The sequence below is a fragment of the Zosterops lateralis genome (assembly GCF_965231275.1).
Source record: "Zosterops lateralis genome assembly, chromosome: 31".
Taxonomy (NCBI): Eukaryota; Metazoa; Chordata; class Aves; order Passeriformes; family Zosteropidae; genus Zosterops; species Zosterops lateralis.
The window spans coordinates 3,961,420-3,983,900 of NC_139791.1; the positions used below are offsets into that span (position 1 = coordinate 3,961,420).

The window sequence follows — 22,481 nt, forward strand, 5'->3', positions numbered from 1 at the left end:
ATGTCACCATTGTCTCCCTGGTCCAATGAGGCCCTTGAGTGTCACAATGGCTGCTTGGTTCTGTCAGTTTCCATAGGGTCAACAATGGCCTCCTTCTTTCTGCAGTGTCATCATGAACTGTTGGTTCCATGAGGTTCAGTCTTGGTTTGAAAGACAGGAGTCTGCTAGGGAAGGCAGGAGCCTCCCTTGGGACAAAGAATATAAACCCCCTCCCTCTTAATCATTATAATTTAGAAATTAGGAGGGTCTCAGGTAAAAAGATATGAGAATAGGAATAGCAGTTCTTTACTAGCATGTATAACAAGGCAAACAAACAACAATAACTGTGGCAACAACAAACAGACCCAGCCCCCAGTGAGCCCTTCTCGGCCGCGGGCAGTTTCCCCTTTGGTGCAGTTCCGGTCACAGCCAGCAGGGGCGCTGGTGGCTCCCGGTGGGCGGGGCAGGTGCGATGATTCCCCCGCGGCTGCAGGGGGCACTGTGGCGCGGGCTCGGGGAGCGCGCGGGAATGGCGGCTTTGTCCCAGCCGGGAGGGATGGAAGAGAGGCCTCGCTGCACAAACCCCTGGGGCTGCTGATCCCAGGGTCCTGGCAGGACTCTGGGGAGCAGCAGGCTGCAACGGCAGGGATGAGCAGAAATCCTGGGGCGCTGGACGAGATGTATCAGACACTCTGCGGCAATCGCTGGGACTGCGGGACGTCCCAGCAGGGCAGGGGGTGCAGGGCCCAGCAGCAGGAGAAAGGCAGCTCCCAGCTGGGTTGTAGCAGTGGTGGGGAAATTCCTTTTCCCAAGCAGCAGCTTCACCATTCTCTTCCCAAAGCCGAGAGTGAGTGAGAACCCCCAACTGCCCCAGCCCCTTTCTTTTACCTGCCTCTCTACCTGTGGTATGTCTGTCTGTCTGAGAGAAACTCCCAAAAACTACAGGGGTGACACCAGACACCCTCCATCCCTGAGGCCTGGCCACCTCCCCCTGTCTCAGGCACTCAGCCATCAGTGCATCTTAGCATCTCAATATGAAAAAAAACATAAGTAAAAAGGAAAGAAAAAGGAAGAAAAGGAAAGAAAACCCAACCCCCAACAGGTTCCTAAATGTCACTGGTCTCCTTGGTTTCATGTGGCCCTGCTGTGTCACCACGGCCTCTTGGTTCCATGAGTTTCTGTACAGTCAACCATGGTTCCTTTCTTCCAATGATGTCCTGCTATGTCACAATGGACCCTGGGTTCCATGAAGTTCTTGAGTGTCACAATGGTCCCTTGGATCCATGAGGTTCCAGAGTGTCTCCATGGTCTCCTTGGATCTCATTGTCATGAAGGACCATTGGTTCCATGTGGCCCAAAGTGTCCCCATGGCCCCTTGGTTCCATAGGTTTTAGACTTGTCTTGGGTTTTGTAACTCCAGAAGGGAGGGGGGTAACTGCCTTCTCTGATAACAAGCCAGCTGTTAATACCGAGTTGAGCATTGTTTCTTATCTCTGTTCACTCTTCCACCACCCCCATGGAAATATCTTCTGTTAATGGACCATTAAAGCTCACCAATGACATGACACATTTCATCATCCTATTGTGAGATACTCCACCCAGGGAGAAGGAGCCAAACCATTTCCACCCAGATAAAAAGGAGCCACAAGTGTCACCAGGCACTCTGGTGTCTCCACGGGACTTCCAAAGGAAGACCTTACCCACTTCTGGACCCCTGGCTCCACAGGACCATCTCTGCATCCAACAGGACACATCTGCCACTCCAGGAGGGTGACTTTGGACTGTTTCCAACACCCTGACCAACAGGGTGTCAGGTTGTATTTCTGACTCTGTCAGGGTTTTCTGGGATTCCTTGTTTCTTTGCTTATTCTTTTGTACTACAACATTTGTCTTTTTAATATCCCTAGTAAAGAACTGCTATACCTATTCCCAAAATACTTGCCTGACAGCCTTTTAATTGCAAATTTATAAGAATTTGGAAAGGGGGAGCGGGGGCTTGCAATCCAAGGGAGAATCCAATCTTTCCTGGCAAATACCTGTGTATTCAAACCAAGACAATATTGTGCCAATGGACTCCTTGGTTCTATGAGTTACCCTGCTTTTAGCAGTGGTTTCTTTGGTTCCAATAAGCCCCTTATTGTGCCTCAATGCACCCTTGGTTCCATGAGGATCTGGAGTATCACAGAGGCTCCTTGGTTCCACGAGGCCCCACTGTGTCACAGTGGACCCTCTATTCCAGGAGGCCCTACAGAGTCACAGTGCACCCTTGGGTCCATGAGGTTCCATCATGTCACAGTGGACTTTTCATTCCATGAGCTTTTGTACTGTCAACAACAGTTTCCTTGGTTCTGCAGTGTCACAATGGCCCCTTGGTTCCATGAGCTTCTGGAGTGTAACACAGTCACCTTGATTCCATGAGGTTCTGCAGTGTCACAATAGAAACCCTTGTTCCATTAGGCCTCCAAGTTTCACCGTGTTTGATTCCATGAGGCACCACAATGTCCCAATGGAGCCTTGGATCTATGAGGTTCCATAGCATCCCAATGGTCACCGTGATTCCCTTAGTGTCACAATGGTCTCCATGGTTCCATTGGGCCCTGCTTTGTCACAATGGTCCCCTGGGTTCAAAGGAGGCTGCCAGGACAAACAGCTCTGGCTGACTTGTTTTCCCAAGATCCACCTCTCTCCTCTTCTGCCTTTGGAACACTTGGGCTCTGTGCTTTCCTTCCAGTGGAAAGGAACCATCCTACTTATCAACACAGAAATGGCCGAATGTGGGATTCCACCTCCAAAATTTTCTATATCCAAGGGTTATCCTCAAAGGGTTTCTTTCAGACAAAAGCTGCCAAGACAGAGAGGTCTTGCTGGCTTTGGCCTCTGGTGTCCACCTTTCATCTGCCCCTGAAACATCAGTGTTCCATGCTTTCCTTCCTATGATAAGAACTGCCCTTCTCCTCCAGGCGTTATTGTCCAAAATTGGTATTCTGCCTCTAAAATTCCCTATATCCAGGGATAAATCCCAGAGAAAATCTGCCAGCACCATCTAATCTGGCTGCCCTTGGCCTCTGATTGTGGAGATGTGGTTGCAGGATAAAGGTCTGGATGGCCTTACATTAGAGAACTCCTAGGCATGGGAAGTTCTGCATCAGACAATGCCTAGGCAAGGTCAGCCTGGCTTTAAGCAACAAGTTATGCAATAAACAGGATGCCTACAGTCAGCAGAATAAGGGAGGATGAGAACAAAACTAGATAAAATGCAAATATAGCATTTAGATTGCCAACCAATCATGAATTTACATGTATGCCTAACTAATGAGCTGCTTAGAGAATGTATAATTGTGTGCACTAACACAGAATAAATCGGAAGCACCTATTCAATCACAATGGTTGTCGTGTCTTCCCTCCCGGCGGCAAACAGCAATAAATGGTGACCCTGAGGTGATTTATGAGCTGTTTGTGATCCCCGAGCTTCAAAGCTGTGGTCGCCGGGATAGGTTACGAGCCAGGGAAGCACTGAGCATACAGAGAGCTCAGCTGGAATTTACCAGGGGGACCCTACAGAGGGGACCTGCCGCCTGTGCTACAAGCCAGGGAAGCACTGAGCATACAGGGAGCGCAGCTGGAATTCACCAGGGCCACCCTACAGAGGCGACCTGCCTCCTGTGCCTGCTGCCTCGCATCCAGAAAAATTTGATACAAATTAGAAGGGGGGATGGAAAGGCAAGCAGTAAATGACCTACTAAAATGCTTTTTAGAAAAGTGGAAAGTAACAGACATAGATCTGAAAAGGGAACTGCCTGGGCTCTTAGGGTATGGGGTAGCTAAACGTTGTTTTAAGGATCCCAACACAGCGTTCTGTGTGGAAGAGTGGCGTAGGTTAGGGGATGTGATATGGGAAAATATAATTGATGAGGATAAGGTAGACAAGAAGTTGGCACGGTCCTGGCGAGCAGTGACTAATTGTTTGGCTCAGCATCAGGCAGAGCAGAATGTTGCTCAAAAGGCACGTAAGATACTAAAATGGTCAAGGAACTGGGGATAGGAATCCAGTAGCCACTGCATCGTCCAGGGGGGAACCTCCAAAACCCCCTGAGGGAACTATACAGTTAGGAAAGCAGCATATTGCTCTACCCCCTAGTACAGCTAATGTTTTTCTACCAGCATCTTCTTCCTCTACAGTCCCTTTTGCTCCCCCATTGCCACGCCCAGATCCCTGTCCTTGCAACTCCACCTCCAACCCCTTATTAGAGTCTATTAAGGAAGAAACTGTAGACCCTTTGTCTCCAAGCGAGGAGGAGGAGTTGGAGGAGGAGGCGGTTACGTATCACCATGAGGAGATGATATGGGCAACCACAACCGCACCCCCACAAAAGCCCCGGCCAGCTCCACATTTACCCCAATCAAGGACTCTTATGTGGCCTGATATTCAGCAAGAGGCAGTTCTTGCTGGAGATAGGCAAGCTGCCGGAATCCTGCATGAAGCAGTAGCTCAGGCCTTTCCAGTCACTTATACCCAACAACAGACCCCCCAGGGAGTAATAACACAGGGTACTATTACTGCCCTGGATTGGAAAATTCTTACCCAGCTGCGTGCTACAGTGAATGAATCGGGTATTCATAGTGAACCTGCTAAACAGTTGCTAAATTATATCTGGGGTGCTAATGTTTTGTTACAAAATGATATTCGAACTATTATGAAAATGATTTTGACCCAGTCTCAGCAATTGCTTTGGCAAGCTCACTGGCAAAACCTGTGTATTACTAGTGCTAATGCACAAAGAGGGCAGGGACATCCCTTATTTGGGGTCACTGCTGAGGAGCTGATGGGAACTGGACCATTTTCTAATTCAGATCATCAAGCTCTGCGAGGTCCTGATAAGCTAAGGGAAGCCATGAGACTTGCTTTAGAAGCATTAGGGACAGTTAAAATAACAGCAGGGATGCCTACCTACATGAATATCAAACAGGGCAGGGAAGAATCATTTGCTCAATTTGTGGATAAGGTGTCAGCTGCCATAGATCAGACTCCAGATGTGCAGGAGTAGATGAAAGGTGCCTTATTACGACAGTGTTTGTTGCAAAACTGTAATCTGGCCACTAGGACAATTTTGGCCTCACTCCCAGGTAATGCATCTATTGAGGAGATGCTGGAGCGGATGAGTAGAGTCCCTGTTGGGCCCCAGGCTATGTTAGTTGAGGCAGTGAAAGAGTCAGTGGAAGCTGTTAAGCAATTAGGGGAGGCATTGCGAGGAGGGCAGGAGCAGCAAACGCAGGCACTGGCCACCCTGGCACCGCTGCAAGCAGCAACTACAGCGAGAACTGGAGCGCCGAGGGCCACTGTGCGATGACACCAAGAGCAGCCCTGTTGCTGATTTTCTTAAATCAGGAGGCCATGATTTATATCAAGAGTTTGAACTACTATGACTGAGTTCTGACCTGAGGCCTTGATGAGGCCTTGAAGCCTGTTGCGCAGCTAAAATTCCATCAGGTGTGTGGCGCAGCTAGAAAAAGATGCCTTAAGGTGTTTGGGGAAGATAATGGAGATTTGAAGGTTACTGAGTAAAGTAGTTAGTAGGCACATGTGTAGCCACCTTAATTGTAACTAAAAGAGTGTGTGTTTTCATTCTTTCCCTTGCTGTGTGCCAATGACTGAGCTATCCAAACTGTAAACTATATAGAAGTGTATAAAAGATGCCATTTCTCTCGAAATAAAGGATTTGCGTAGTGTTAATCACATTGATCGGACCTACGTTTTCTCTGGCCAGTCTCTTTTTATTTATCTAGGTAGCCCTCACTAGACAGCCCTAGCAACAGGAGTCAACAATCTCTCCACCCTGTCTCCTCCCTTCGTGCCTACACCTCAGGATCAGCCGGCCTGGACTTGGCAGCCACAGTGGACATATCTATTAAGGACAATTGCCCTGTACCAATTCCCACTGGAGTAAAGAGACCAGTAACTTATCAAGGACAGTCAGTTCTTGTTTTACTTTTGGGACGATCTTCTACTTTTTAAAAGGGACATATTACTGTGGAATTTATTGATGCTGATTTTACAGGCGAGATTTGTATTTTGGCATGGACACTGTATCCTGTGGTGCTCATTCCAGCTGGCACCTGGATAGCTCAATTGTTACCATTTTCAACCTTGGCTCCGGAACATCGCTCGGAAACACAAAGAGGATACTATTGTTTTGGCTCTACAAGAGGATCATCATGGGCTCACAGAGCTACCAAAAATAGACGAAAGGCAAAACATGTGGGTTACTTGGGCTAATCAATCTGGTCGGGATAGTTTGTGTTTATCACTTGCCACGCCTTCCAATCCATTTCACACTCGTTTAATTGGAAAACAAGAATTTGCGAGGGAAGCGTGGGAAAGTTACGTTTCTCATTGGCAAAATGAGACAACAGCACAACAAGAATATTGTTCTTGGTTCGGCATTCCCAACCTTTTCTGTCAATGGTTAAAAATGAATGAGACGTGGAATACATGATCGTGAAATGATGCAGTATGCAAATCAATCCCTTTCAGAGGTTCAAGAATTGCAATTATTAGGGTCAGCCCCAGGCCAATGGTGTGTTGATTTTAGTTTAAATAAAACGATCTCTACACGAGGGTATGATGTTACTCCTAATAGTAATTGGTATAGAGGTAACAGAACCAAATACTGTGTCAACCAGCTTATGGAGTTAAATTCACTCAAAGAAGCGCGGCAGTTGCCTCAAAGTTATTTTTTGAAATGTGGTGACCATGCTTGGACAGGGATACCCACTAACGCAATGAGAGGACCTTGTTATCTAAGGAAGCTTACCTTGTTTGCCCCGAACATAACACAAGGGTTTGCAGCCACCCATACCGGTGTAGCACGGCGTCAAAAGCGTGCCATGAACCAGTTGAGTCCTGACTGCAATGACAAGGTAAACTTGTGGGATCCCCGAGGAGTGATCGTTGCCTCCATCCTTGCCCCAGGTGTAGCAGGGTCACAAGCCTTAACGCAGTTACGGCGATTGGCTTGTTAGACAAGTAAACAACTAAACATCACATCCAACATTATATCTGATTTGGTAACTGATGTTAGCAGCGACGACAATCTTTATGGGCCCTTGATAAAAATTGTGATGACAAAGTAGAATTATGCAGCTCGTACTTTTGCATCTATAGCCCCCGGAGTTGGCACAGCTCATGCATTGGTGTCACTTAATAAACTTGTATGTTGGGCCATAAAGCAAGCTAATGTTACTATGGAGGTCATATCAGCACTCACTCAGGATGTAAACAGCCTGAGACACACGGTCCTTCAGAACAGAGCCGCTATAGATTTTCTTGCTCAAGGACACAGATGTTCAGAGTTCAAAGGGATGTGTTGCTTTAATTTATCCAATCATAGCCAATCAATACATGCGCAACTGAACTGGTTAAAAAAGCACACAACAGAGATTAAACTTTCACAAAATCCCCTAGATAACTGGCTAACCCAGACTTTTGGTCTAACACCATGGTTAACTCAGCTTTTGAAAGAAGGGCTACGATTTTTTGCTTATGATTTTAATTGTCATTCTATGCGTGAGACTACTGTTTGCTTGCTTTTTTCGTCATCAGTCCCAAGTAACTTGCAACCATTAAAGAAAAAGGGGGAACTTTGGAGGAGATGGCTGAATAATGGTTAGAGGATGAGGGACACAATAGCTCTCAGATTAATCTTGTAATTAGAAGCTAGGACAAGGCCAGCAGTTCCTGGCAGAACTGTTAGAAAAGAACAGGATGAGGGAGAGAAACTGACATCATGAGAAAAGAGGAACTGAACACTACAAGGCGATATGACTTTTGCAATATGCTGATATAGCATGAAGTAAGCTATTGTTTAGTCACTACCAATCAGGAGCTTGGCTTTTGCAATATGTATGAGCTGATTACTTAGATTATAAATGTAAGCGAGGAAACAAATAAAATTGAGCCTGATTGATCAACATCGGTTGAGTCAGTCTCCCTCTTTCCAACATCTATCATTTGCTTGAGGCCTCCAGATCATATCTTTGGAGATTTTTGTGTGCTTTTAATGCCTTTTCAGATAAAAACATCATGGTTATTGTCCAGGAAATATTGAAATATTTTTATAGGCCTGCAGTGGCAGAGAAAGGGGCATCACCTTTAAAATGGTCAAGAATAAATTAAAGTTGGAAATAAGAAAGAAATATTTTGTGCTGAGGTTGAAAAGATGAAAACAGGTTGTCTGTAGAAGTGAATGCCCCATCCTAAGAAGTGTTCAAGGTCAGGAGCTTTGACTATCTGTTGCAGTGGTAGTTGTGCCTTCCCACAACAAGGGGGTTGCAGTAGATGATATTTTAAGGCAATTACAATTTAAAAATAAATGATAAAAATAATTCAAGGAAAGTTATGACATTTCCTCATGAAGGACTCACCAAGGGGGTCATTGGCAGAGCTTTCCAGCATGACCTTGCCAGCTGAGCATGAGGGGTTCTGTATCGGGGTCTGAGATTCCTGATGCAAATCCACAAAGGTCATTTGGGGAATGTGCAAGATTTCCCATGGGATGTCTAAGAAACAACACCAGGAAGGCAGAGCATGGGGGATCAAGGTGGTTTGCTGGGAGGTGATGCTCAGTGCCCATCCCTGGCCATGCCCCGCAGCTGATTCCCACAGCCTGTGGCATTTTCCTAAACCCTCCATTGCCAAGAAATGTCTGGGACAAGGCAGCTCTCTCTGCTCTGGGTACCGAGGGACGTCCCAGTGCCAGATACTGGAGTGGGGACCACAAACCATCAGCTCCTGTGTCCTCTGGGGGCCCAGGCACTGGTGAGACTGGTGTGTGTGCACACAGCACTGGTGTGTGTGAGGCTGGCTGTGACCACCAGGGAACATCAAACCAGAGCAGCCAGAGAGCAGCAGAGGCCAGGGAGCTGCTGTGGGAGATCAGGTCCTGTAGGGATCCACATGGTCTGGGTGTCTGTGCAGCTCTGCATCTCATCCTGCCATGGCAGAGCAGACAAACAGCCCCTCCCTGTGTCCCTTTCTCCACTGACTGTACTTCAGCCTGGCCTGGAAACCTCCCGAGGTTGCTCCCAGGAGGAGTCCCTGTGCATTTCCCTTCTCCATGGCTCTGCCCTTCCTGATCCAGCAGCTGTGGGGCAGCAGAGCTGGGGCAGTGCAGGGACAGGGCTGGCTCTGACAGGGCTGTTGTGGGTTAGGAATGGTGCTCTCCAATTTACTACTCCCACTACAAAGACCACATGTCTCCCCAGATTTATATTCCCACCATCATCCCCCACACCACAGGGGCTTTCCCTGCCTGGCCCTGCTGGATTTCAGCCCACGTTTCACACTCATGGATAACCTGGAGATGGTGTCCATGGTTAAATCCACCCCTTGCTCACCAGCCCATCTGGAGGTTGCATCTCTGCCCTGATGACCTGAGGTGTCCTGGGCCCATGGAGCCAGAAATAATTCACCCTTGTGTGGCCAGTCCAGACCCACCTGAGACACTTTAATCCTGGCAGCCCCATCCCCCCATCCATTGTTGTGCTGCTCTTCAGTGCCCAACTCTTGGGTACGTGACCATCCACAGGAGGGACATCCTGAGCCAGCTTCTCCCATGGGCAGAGATGTCTTGCCCCAGTCCAGCAACCCAGATGGGTTTCCCTCTGTGCTGCCAATTGTCCTTTTCCATCGTTCCAGCCACCCCACGGAGCATTTGCCACCATCCCCGAGTCAGTGCAGAGGTGCAGCTCTGGCCATTTCTCTCCTCAGAGCTGCGAGTATGGTCCCAGTATTGCAGTGACTGCAGGACAGGGGACCCCACAATGGGACATTTCTTGGCCAAATACAGAGAGAAAGAGGGACAAACTGTCTGTGGCTCGGGGTTTGGCCTCGCAGCAGCCGCTGTGGTTTGCAGGGAGCTGCAGTGTGGCCCGGCCCTGGCTGTGCCCAGCAGCGCTGGCCTGGGAGAAGGTGTCGGTGCCAGCTGGCCCAGGGAGCTGCAGCGTGTGGGGAACGAATCCCTGCTGGCCTCCTGCCCCAGGGGGACACTGCAGGGCCTTGTGGGGCCAAGGGACCATTGTGACACTTCTGAACCAAGGGGCTGGTGTGAATCGACAAGGGCCTATGAAAGTGATACTGAAATCAGCTGGATAGAAATTTTTAACACAGTTTGACTTTTAGAAACTGTTCTGCCCATTGAGAGGGGCAATTTAAAGAACACAGATACCAATGGAAAGAATGGTCTTTTTTTAGTATGAATATAAAGGCAAGACAAAAGTAAAATTATATATTCAATGAAACTACACACTCTGCTTTAGCAACAAACAAATGTCAATAAGGTAATGCCCCTTATCATTACTATACGAGAGAAAGGATAGGGATTGAGAAAGATGCATCACCAATTGCCTAAATAAGTTACCACTGTCCAGAGTCTGCAGTTGCTGGGGAGCCCCATTTCACAGCAAGGATCTGGAAATCTCTTCCCACTAATTGGCAAAATCCTGCACTGTGCATCCACTCATAGGTGAGGTCTCCAAATTCACCCTGAAAATGGGTCCAGCTTTTATAGGCCCAAATCAGTAACTCCTCACAGAGTGGGCTATGACATCACAGAGAGGGTTATGTCAGGTCATTTATCAGTTATGGCATAATAGAGGGGACTTGTTTGACATAACAGAGGGCTGTGTGACATCAGAGAGCAGGCTTTGACATCACAGTGCAGGCTGTGTGACATCACAGCAGGGCTGTGTGAGGTCACTGGGTTGGTCACTCTGCCCCAGCCCCACTCACATTTCCCCCCAGAGAAGTCTCCCCTGCTGCTCGTGCCCAGCAGGGTCCCCTGTCCCCCTGGGTGCCCCCTGCCCCCAGCACTGCAGCCTCCCCCAAGGATGTTCCACAAATCAACCCCCAGAGCCTGACACAGGGACAAGGGGCTGGGCTGTGTGACCAGGACATCCAGGACAGGGACTATCCAGGTCACTGTGGCCCCTGTTGAGTTCTCCAGGGCAGGAAAGATGTCTGGCAGCTGCAGCAGGGTTAGGGAAGGGCTCCAAGGTGGGGCTGGAGCCCTTGGGCTGTGAGGAGAGGCTGAGGGAGCTGGGCTTGTCCAGCCCTGAGCAGGGAAGGCTGAGGGGCTCCTGATCCCAGCCTGGCAGTGCCAGCCAGGAGGTGATGGAGAACACAGAGCCAGGCTCTTCACTGGGGACCTGGTGGGATAAAAAAGACAATGGGTGGAAGGGGCAAGAGGGGAGGTTCAGGCAGGACAGGAGGAGATGAAATGAGTCAGATTGGTTTCAGCATTTGCTCGCCCCCAAAAGCAGCCTGACCCCCTTCTCCATCTACCACTGACAGCTTTGCAAATGAGGAGTTGTTCAGGATGTTTTATCCCCACTTTGTGCAGAACATTCTGATTCAACAACTGAACTGTGTTTATATCTATCACAGAATCATCTTTGTCTAAAATTGATTTTGTAAGGAAATCCCTTGTGAATGGCAGATATATCAGACGTTGCTGGGATGTCTCACATTCCTAAAGGGAAGAGTTTCTATGTTTCCTAAAATTGTATCATGTATACTTATTTTTTCCCCATGACAATGCAGAGATATTTTCTGTGCCTCTCAGTTCCCAACCCCAAAGGACACAAACCTAGTGAGTTGTGGTTTCCACTTGCACCTCCCTCCACATGCATAGCAGAGTTCCTTTGTCCCAGAAAGTCCCTGGCAGTGAAGGCATGAAGGGAATAGGACAGGCTGTGGGGATCAGGGGCAGGGGACAGCCAGGGATTTGGGGTGGTTGTGAGCTCAGGGCAGGAGCCGGCCCTTGGCCTTGCTGAACCTCATCCAATTGTCCTGGGCCCAAGGCTGCAGCCTGTCCAGATCCCTCTGCAGAGCTTCCTGCCCTCCAGCATAGCCACACTCCCACCCAGCCTGGGCTCACTGGGAACTGACTGAGGGTGCCCTCGATGTCCTCGTCCAGGTCATCCACCAAGAGATTTACCTGACCTGGCCCCAATCCTGAGCCCTGGGGACACCCCTGGATGTGACTCCATTCCCCAGCACTCCCTGGGCCTGGCCATCCAGACAGAGTTGGATCCAAGCAACAGATGCTGCAGAGGGTGCTGGATTCAGTTCCTGTGAGCCCAGAATATTGGGATTAGTGCAGCTGTAGCTCTGCACAAGGGAGCTCTTCATCCACTTTCTCTCTTTTTTTCTCCCTGTGGGCTTGGAGAGAGCTCCTTACTTCAGCGTGTGAATTGTGTGTGCAAAGAGCAAATGTGGACAAACTTGGGGCAGGGAGGGTTTGGGGCATCTTGGGATCTGAGCTGGGCACAGAATGTATTTACCATTGGTCTGAGACTGTCTGATGTGGAAAGTGGATCTAATATACAGCAGAGGAATGACTTTTGCTTGTTATGGAGCTGTGTCTTCCCTTGGTTTTGTTTCCTAACAATAAATGAACATCCCTGTGTGTCTCAGGCAGCTCCTTCTGCAAGGAAAGCAGGTGGGAGTTGGTGCCAAGGAGCTGAAAGCTGCAGGTGCAGCCTGGAGTGGAGGAAGCTGAGATTTGCACAAGGCTGCTCTGAATGCCAGGGGCTGGATGAGGGAAATGGTGGGGTGGGGGTAGGGACAAAGTGTGATTGATGGTCAGCCATGAAGGGTCTTGATTTTCAGATCTATTTAGACTGCACGAGGAGATGCTGGGGATCAATATCAACTGAGGTTTGCTGATAACAGTCTATGTACACAAAAAGAAAACTAAACAGGACAAAACAATTCTCTCTTTGTTGTTTTCAATATAGTATATTCACTTTGAATCCACTTCTGTAATCTGTCCAATAAACCACAGAAGAATTGAAGACTGGAGTTATTCCCAGGGGCTTGTCTTGTTTGGGTGCTTTGAACAAATGTTAATGAGCCTTTTTCAATGAATTTCTCAACTGAAGAGCTCAAGAACGAAGAGGCATCTGGAAAAGGAAAATTCATCATCAACCTGCAAGTGGCTGAGGATCCATCCCCATCAGAGCAGCAATGAACAGAAATGGGCAGAGCTTTGTGGCTGCCCCAGCTCTAGGATGGGCCCTGGGCCTGGAGCAGGAACAGCTCCTGAGGGCCACAAGGGCACAAGGGGCTGTTGTGCTGGCCTGGGCAGATGGGATGGCAGCAGGGGCTGCAGAGCTCTCAGGATCTCCTGCAGAGGAGAGCAGGGCACCCAGGGAGCCTCCTTTTCCTTTGGCCAGGCAGGTTCCCCCATGGCTGGGGCTGAGCCCTGTGTGAGCTGCAGCTGCTGCTGTGCCCTTGAGAGGGGCTGAGGCCGTGGGGCCCCTGCCCAGAGCAGCCTGGGCTGAGCAGAGCTGTGGGGCCAGAGCCGGCTGGGCTGTGCTGGGGAGAGGCCCTTGGTGCTGCACAGAGCTCAGGGCAGCTGGCAGAGCTGGCAGGGAGCTGGGCTGGGCTGAGAGAGCCTGGCACAGAAACCATCAATGTCCATCTCAGCCTGCATGAGCAGGGACCAAGGGGCACCCCAGGGTCCACAAGTTCAGTGTGTGGGACCTGAGCTTGTTACCCCTGGAGCCCTCCCAAGGGCTGGGGCTGCACCTCCAGCTCCAGAGGAGATGGGACAGATGGGGCCAGAGGCAAATAATTTCTGTTGGATTCTTCATCATCTTTGTTTCTACAGGTGACCTGGATTTTTTTTGTAGAGGAGGTGTTTTGTGTCAGATAACATGGGCAGAGTGATTATAATAATTTTTTTATAGCTGGAAATAGTATTTCATGTATAATACAGAATGAGGGAAAAAAAAAAAAAAAAAAAGATGCATATGATCAGAAGAGCATCTGTATTTTTCAGATGATGAGAGATTCATTAATATTCCAGTAGTCAAACCTGTTCAAATCCTTTCCTCAGGGCTTCCGTGAGATGAGAGGTGACCACCAGAGGCCAAGGCCAGCTACAGCTGTCTGTGCTGGCAGCTTTTGTCTGGGAGAACCCTTGCATATCGGGAATTTTTCAGGGGGAATATCAATTTTGGCCATGGACACCTGGAAAGAGGGATGATTCTTTTCCAGAGGAAGGAAAACACTGGTCCCCCTAGGGCTCCAGTGGCTGATGAGAGGCAGCCCTCAGCATTCCAAGATCAGCTGGACCTGTCAGGTGGCCCCTGGGAGGCCACACCAGCCAGATCTGTTCCATGTTCCCTTGGTTCCGTGAGGCCCCAGAGTGTCACAGTGTTCTCCTTGCTTCTGAGGTGTCACAATGGCCCCTTTGCTTCCATGAGGCCCAGCAGGGTCACAGTGGCCCTTTGGTTCTGTGGGGCCCTGCAGTGTCACCATGGTCTCCATGATTCCAGAGGGCCTTGCAATGCCACAATGGTCTCCATGGATCCACAGTGCCCTGCAGGATCACAGTGGCCCTTTGGTTCCACAAGGCCCTGGAATGCAACAATGGCCTCCTGGTTCCACAAGGCCCTGCTGCTTCACACTGGCCCCTTGGGACCATGCAGCCCAGCAGTGCCACAGTGATCCCCTTGGGTCCATGAATTCCCACAGTGTCACAATGGCCACTGGGATCCATGGCACCCCACAGTGTAGCAATGGTCCCTTGCATCACTGGTACCTCTCAGTGTTACTATGGCCCCTTGTTTTCATGGGGTCCCCACAGTGTCATAAGCTGTCCATGGTTCCATGAGGCCCTGAAGTGTCTCCACAGGAATAAAAGCACAGAGCCCCAGTGTTTCAGGGGCTGATGAATGGCAGCCACCAGAGGCCAAGGCCAACCAGACCTGTCTGGTCTGGCAGCTTTCATCTGGGAGCAATGGAATAAATTTCTTGAATTCCGTATCTCAGATATATTGAATTTTGATATATTGAATTGGGAGCAGAATCTGAATTTCAGCCATGAGCACCTGGATGAGAAGGTCTTTTCTTTCCCATAGGAAGGAAAGCACAGAGCCCCTGTGTTTTCAGGGCTCAGATTAGAGGCAACCACCAGAGGCCAAGGCAAGCCAGGCCTGTCTGTCCTGGCAGCTTTAGTCTGGGAGAAACCGTTGCATAGAATGAATTTTGGAGAAGTACCAGTTTTGGCCATGAGTGCCTGGGCAGGAGGGATGGTTCTTTTCCTTAGAAAGTAAAGTCCAGAGCCCCAGGGTTTCAGGGGCTCCTTGAGAGAGACCCCCAACATGCCAAGGTCTGTTGAGTCAGTCAGGTCAAGCCAACCAGACCTGTTCCCTGTTCCCTTGGATCCACAGGGCCCCATAGTGTCACAATGGTGTCATATTGTATTCTTGGTGCCACAGGTCCCTGCTGTGTCACACTGGCCCCTTGTTTCCATGGGGCCCCACAGTGTCACAATGGTCCCTTGCTTCCATGAGGTCTCAGAGGGGCAGAATTGTTTCCTTGGTTCCATGGAGCTGCACAGTGTCACAATGGCTCCCCTTGGTTCCATGAGGCCACAGAGTGTCACAACAGTGTCCATGATTCCATACAGTCCTGCAGTGTCACAGTGTTCCTTGGTTCTGTTGAGCTCCTCAGGATCACAATGTCCCCTTGGCTGCACGAGGCCCAGCTGTGTCACACTGGCCCCGTGCTTCCATGGGGCCCCACAGTGTCACAGTTGTCCCCCCTTGCTTCCATGAGGCCTTGGGGGTCTCCTTGGTACTGCAGTATCAGAATTGACCCTTGGTTCTATAAGACCTTCAAGTGTCACAATGGTCTCCAGGATTCCATGAGGCCTCGCAATGACACAATGGACCTTTGGTTTCATGAGACCCACTTTTACATAAATCCTTAGTTTCATGGGGCTCTGTAGTGTCACATTTGTCTTTGTGGTTCAGTGGTGCTACACATTGCCACATTTGCCTTTTGGCCCAACAGGGCCCCAAAGTGTCACAATGGACTCCTTGCTTTCATGAGCCTTGTAGTGTCACAATGGACTCTTCGCTTCCATATGGATGCAAAGTGCCACAATGGCCCTTTGGTTTCACTCGGCCTCCAAGTGTAAAAATAGCATTGATGGTTTCACTTGGCCACGCTGTGTCACAATGGACCTGTGGTTCCACAATGCTCCATAATGTCACAATGGTCTCCTTGGTTCCATGTTGTCACAATGGACCCTTCATCCCATGGAGACCTACAGTGGTCACTGTGGTCCCCTTGATTCCATGAGGCCCTGCCATGATCTCAGGGCCCCTTGGTTCTAGTGGGTCCTGAGGTGTCAGAATTGTCTCCACTGTTCCATGAGGCCCCACAATGTCACTGTGGTCCCCTTGGTTCCACAGGGCCCCAGAGTGTAACAATGGACTCTTGGTTCCAGGAGGTTCCAGAGTCACAGTGGCCCCTTGGCTCCATAAGTTTCTGTGCTATCAATAGTGGTTCTGTTTATCAAACAGGGCCTTGCTGTGTCACAGTGGACTCTTGGTTCCATGAAGTCTTTCTCTGTCACACTGTACTTTTGATTCCATGAGGTTCCAGAGTGTCGCAATGGTCTCCTTGGGTCTGCAGTATCACAATGGACCATTGGTTCCATGTGGCTCTGCTGTGTCAAAAAGGATTTTGGTTTCATGAGGTTTCAAGGTGTCAGAGTAGACTCCTTCGTTCTGTGAGGCCCCACTGTAATCAAATCTAAAAAAATATAAGAGTAAGACTCCTTAACACTAATTTGGTGTTTAAGAGGGGATCACTTATTCAGGCTTGAGGTCCAATATGTGGTAGCTCATAACTTTATATGAACATGTGATTCTAAATAAGGGGTACTTACATACAGTTGCTACATCTGTATTACAATTTACCCAGTTCCATAAAACCCACCCCAAGTTCCCAGATTCACTCCTGGTTTTTCTATTACTGCACCCTTGAGCCAGATGTCTTCTACTTGTCTTACAACCATCCTTGCTGGGAAAGCAGGCTCTGCATGCCTTGTCACTGAGTGAAAAATTCACAAGCACAGTAAAAATGGAAAAAAACCCTCCTGGTATCAAGCCCAAGGCTCTATGTGGCCAGGCAGAGACAGGCAGGAGGCAGAGCTGTCAGCAAAGGAAGGGCCCAGCCAGGTGGGGCAGCCAGGGGATGACGACAGCCTGCAGGGACAGAGGCGCAGGGCATGGACACCGTAGGACAGCCTGGGCTGCACAGGGCACAGGGATGGGCAGCAGCTGCAAGGCCCTGACACAGCCAACTCCTGCAGCACTTGGGCCATGGCTGCTGGGCCTGGGCCTGAGCCATGAGCAGGAGACAAGTGACCCTTGCAGCCCTGGGGCCTCATTGCCTCCTTGGCCCTGCTCAGCAGCCTGGCAGGGGCCGCCCCATGGTCCTGCCCTTGGCATTGCACATCCCCACATCCCAGTGGCCTGGGAAGAGCCCTGAGCACTGAGGGAGGGACAGGATGTGCCTTGGCAGGGGCTGGGGCTCAGGCTTTTGCCCTTTGCATTCCTGAAACATATCCAGGTTTGGTCAGCATCAGAGACCCCTTTTCCTTGTTTGTCCTCACCTGTCATCATTGCCTGCAGTGTTCTGCTCTAAGTGAACTTGGGGACACTTTCTCAGATGTGTCTCTCACTGGGACCCATTAAAACTTGAAGAAAGTTTGGAGTTTGTGTGTGACTTGGGATTCTTGCAAGGTTTATTTAACTGACCCTCAGGGACTCAGCACTAAACCCCCAAGAGCCTCATTAAAAATCCTTTTGCTCTGTCTGTGCTGCTGAGCTGGGCTGGGCTCCTGGCACAGAGGCAGATCCTGGCAGGCAAGAAGAGCTTCAAAAAGACATTTCTCGTCAGGAGCAGCTCCTGTTCCAGCCCAGCAGGGCTGAGGGCACTGCCTGCAGGCACCTGAGAGCAGTGAAACAGAGGCTTAAAGCAACTGGAAGGACAATTCCAGAAGATTATTCACGGATAAATCTTCACACCTTTGGAAAATTTTGAGCTTCTTCATAGATAAATCTTCAACCTTTCTGACACAGTAAGTCTCTGGCTACAGGGATCTCCTAAAGCTGACCCAGGACAGGACTGACAGCACTGTAAGGATGGCTCTGCTGCCCTTTCTGCTTTGGAGGAGGATGTGCTCCAGAGCGGGGCTGCCCTGGTGTTCTGGTTTGGGTTGAATTAGGGGAAAACCTTCAAGGAATCCCCTAATAACAAAACCTCTACCACCCCTCCCCCCAACCCTGGGTTTGGGAAGGAGTCTCTTGAACACAAAGTGGAAAAAACCGGTTTATTAACAAATGAATAAACACCCCCCGACACAAGGGAAAAAAAAAAGAACAGAAAAAGCTCAGGTTACTGTGAGGGGAGGGGCGCGCAGCTTCTTTTACAAGCCCCGGCGATCTTCCTCGGACTCCTCCAGCCAGATCAGCTCCGGGTGCCGGTCCTAAATCTTAAAGGGGGGGGGGGGGGGGGGAAAGGGAGAAGAGGAAAAGGGAAAAAAAAAAAAAAACAAACAGAGCACAGAGGCGGCAGAAAGAAAGGAAGAAAAAACAAAAGAACGAAAGGGCAAGAAACTAGCAGAAAATTGCAAGACAGCGAGCGCCTAGAAGCAGGGAAGCCAAAGCAAAGCAAAGCGGAGCCAGCCCAGCAGGCCAGTGCCCGCCCCCCCTAAAGGGGACGGAACACCTTCTTAGACATAACAAGGGTATCCATGATATGGGATTATGGGATAGAGAGCACTGTCAACCCAGGACACCTGGGCACCGTCAGAGGGACAGGGCAGGACGGCTCCTGCTGCCAGGGACGGCTGCAGGGGCTGAGGCTGGGGCTGCAGCCAGGGCTGCCCAGGGCTGTGGTGCAGAGCAGGTGCTGCAGCCCTGAGGGCTCTTGGCCAGGCCAGGGGATCTGCCACCTGCCAAGGGTAGCTCTCAGCCTTCCTGGGAGCTGCCCATGGATGGTGGAGTGGAGCTGCGGGTGCAAGGAGTGACCCCCATCAGGGCAGATTCCTCCTGCTGTGGAGATGGTGCTGCATGGCCAGGGCTGCTCTCAGCTTTCTCCTAAAGGAAAGAGAAAGGGGCTGCCAGCTTTCTCTGTGTCACTGAGATTCCTGCACTGTCATCCTGGGGATCAGCAGATCTGTCTCAGATCTCCCTCAGAAAGTGCCTCCTCACCCTCCTCTACCTACAGACAGCACCAGCAGCACCTTGGCTTGCAGCATCTCTGTTTGTCTGAGCTGCCCTTAAGGCCCTGCTGCCAGGGAGATGCCCCTGGGCAGTGGCCTGTGCTGGGAGGGGTGTGCAGGGCAGAGCTGAGACCCCAGGGCTGGGCTGGGCTCTGGGAGCACTGGCAGGGAGAAGGCTTGGATAGGGAGAAACAGCTCCCAGTAGGCACAACTCCAGGCAGCAGAGAGCCAGACCAGCCTTGGATATCCCTCTCTATCCAGCTCCTAAGGGAAAGAGGGAAGAGTTTGGAGGGATTGACTTTGAAACTAGAGCCTTTTAAAAGTCCAAGTTATTTTTAAAGCACACTTACCTGTGATGAACCTGAAAAAAAGGAGGTTAAAAGAACGAAGCTCAGCTGTGTGGGACCATCATATCTGACTGCACTGGGGCACAGGGAGTTTTATTCTTCCTCTAGACTGCTCAGTTTAGGGTGAGAGAAATGCTAAAGATGAGGCAGTAACTCACCACCAAAAACCTAATCTGAAAAAATGTTTTTCATTAAGTTCCCCCAGAGGAAGAGAAATAGTTTTGAGAAGATTCCTAATAAAATTGTACAGGATTGACTCAAGGAAATCTGTCCCAGCTTGTAAATGTCTTCTTTCAGCAGATCACAATGCCCAGAGTGAAGAAATGCCCAACAGCAGCTCCATCAGCCACTTCCTCCTGCTGGCATTGGCAGACACGCGGCAGCTGCAGCTCCTGCACTTCTGCCTCTTCCTGGGCATCTCCCTGGCTGCCCTCCTGGGCAACGGCCTCATCATCAGTGCCGTGGCCTGCGGCCACCACCTGCACTGCCCCATGTTCTTCTTCCTGCTCCACCTGGCCCTCACCGACCTGGGCTCCATCCTCACCACTGTCCCCAAAGCCATGCACAATTCCCTCTGGGACACCAGGAATATCTCCTACACAGGATGTGCTGCACAGGTCTTTTTGATTTTCTTCTTCCTGGGGTCAGAGTATTTCCTGCTGACCATCATGTGCTATGACCGCTACGTGTCCATCTGCAAACCCCTGCACTACGAGACCCTCCTGGGCAGCAGAGCTTGTGCCCACATGGCAGCAGCTGCCTGGGCCAGTGCCTTTCTCAATGCTCTCATGCACACAGCCAATACATTTTCCCTGCCCCTGTGCCATGGCAATGCCCTGGGCCAGTTCTTCTGTGAAATCCCACACATCCTCAAGCTTTCCTGCTCCAAATCCTACCTCAGGGAACTTGGCCTTCTTTCGTTTTCTATCTGTTTATGTATTGGCTGTTTTGTGTTCATTGTTTTCTCCTATGTGCAGATCTTCAGGGCTGTGCTGAGGATCCCCTCTGAGCAGGGACGGCACAAAGCCTTTTCCACCTGCCTCCCTCACCTTGCCGTGGTCTCCCTATTCCTCAGCACTGCAGCATTTGCCTACTTGAAGCCCTCCTCCATCTCCTCCCCATCCCTGGATCTGGCCCTGTCAGTTCTGTACTCGGTGGTGCCTCCAGCCCTGAACCCCCTGATCTACAGCCTGAGGAACCAGGAGCTCAAGGCTGCAGTGTGGACACTGATCACTGGACAGTTTCAGAAACATTAAACCGCTGGACAATTTCTGCAATTCACTTTTAATAAAAGTCATCTTTGATGCTACTTGTTGGTTTCATTTTAAAGGTTTACCTTGTATGACTTTTTAAATATTGCCTACAATTTAAGGTCATGGTTTGTGTGATTTTGTTTCTGTCCACCTTTGCTGTGGCCCCAGACTGTGTCAATGAGGAGCTGTGCTCTCAGTGGCTCTAAATGAACTCAGTGATCTCCCAGCAGAGTTTTCTGCAGAGATACCCTTTTTGATCCCTTCTCTGGGGCTGCAGCAGCAATGTCTGTGTGCAGAGCTGGGGGCAGATCAGGGCTGGCACAACAGCTGTGCCCAGCACCAGCAGCCCTTGGTGTTGCCAGTGCTTCTCCCGTGGCCCTGCCCCGCTGCCCTCGTGGCCCTGGTGTTGCTGTAGGGCCTGAGGGCTCTCGGGGCCGGGCACAGGGCTGGGGGTGGCAGTGCCGGGGCTGCAGCAGGGACAGGCCATGGGCACTGCTGGGGCAGCGCTGACGCCTCAGGGCAGGGCCTGGGGGCTCCAGGCTCCTTGCCCAGGCTCTCTCCAGAACACGCCCAGGCCAATGCTCAGCACAGAAAAGCCCCGTGAGCGGCCCCAGGCTGGCCGTGGGCAGGCTGGGGACAAACAGCATGGCTGGGGCTCTGCAAGGGCCCTGGGGGAGACAGGAAGGTGCAGCAGAGCAGGGGCTGATCCATCCCCACTGCGCTGGACACCCCAGGGCAGCATCCCAGAGCATCCTCATGCACCTGCCAACAACATCCCCCCTCTGCAGCCCTGGCCTCTCCCCCAGCTCACACAGGTGCAGGATCCTTGCAGGCACAGACAGGGCAGCACTGGCTCAGGAGCCCCTGTTTGCACTGCCCAGAGCAGGCCTGAGCACCCCCATGGTGTTGGTGTGGGGAGATGAACGTGAGGGAGCACAAATGCCATCAGCCCCTGGGGCCAGGAAGGCCTGGGGGACAGGAGGGAAACTCTTCACTTTTGTTGTGGCCGGTGAGGTCACACAGAAAGTTTGTTCCCATGAGCTGTGAGTTTCCTTTCCCACTGCAGATGTTATTGCTCAGGGCCAGGGCTGCCTGGCAGCCACCCCCAAACTGCCCTGAGCGTTTCCTTTGCTCCATCTTTGCTTTCTTTCCTCTTTCCTGCCCTAGATTTTTCCCTGTTGCTCATCCCTGTCCCCTCCCCTGCAAACAGCCCATCCCCGTTTGCCCTTTCCTCTCTGGCCCCTCTCCCCATTTCAATTCCTAGATTTACACCATGGAAATGTCCCTTGGGGAGCAGGATCATCTTCCAAGTGCTTCAGGAATTGTCTGCAGGCTCCTGCAGTTCCTGGTGCTGCTCCCTTCCCAGAGGCACCACAGGCCAGGGGGGCACATCTGGGCTGCTGTGTCTGGCTGTGGGGCTCCCTGTTCTGGGCAATGAGGAGGGGCTGCAGAGGCTCTGCAGGACTGACAGGATGGGCTTTGGGGCTGTGAGGAGAAGCTGAGGGACCTGGGCTGCGGCACCTTCTGAAGAGGAGGCCCAGGGCTCATCCTGCAACTGCTGCAAGGGTGGTTTCAGAGAATCACAGGATCAGCAAGGTTGGAAAAGACCTTGGAGATGATCAAGTCCAACCTGTGCCCTGACACCACCTTGTCTCCCCTGAGCCTCCTCTTCTCCAGGATAAACATGCCCATCTCCATTAGCCACTCCTCACAAGACTTGTGTTCCACACCCCTCACCAGCCTTGTTGCCCTTCTCTGGACATGCTCCAGCCCCTCCATGTCCGTCCGAAATTGGGGGCCCAGAAGTGGACACA

At 50.8% G+C, this 22,481-nt stretch overlaps 1 protein-coding gene across 1 annotated transcript; it reads left to right on the top strand.

The window, feature by feature from the left end:
• Positions 1–19,737: 19,737 nt before the first annotated feature.
• LOC310920663 (olfactory receptor 14J1-like) lies at positions 19,738–20,670 on the top strand (the record flags this gene model as incomplete). The annotated part of the gene is made up of 1 exon (XM_083880725.1): positions 19,738–20,670. One exon carries the CDS (start codon positions 19,738–19,740, stop codon positions 20,668–20,670), a length of 933 nt encoding a protein of 310 aa, XP_083736851.1.
• Positions 20,671–22,481: the final 1,811 nt, after the last annotated feature.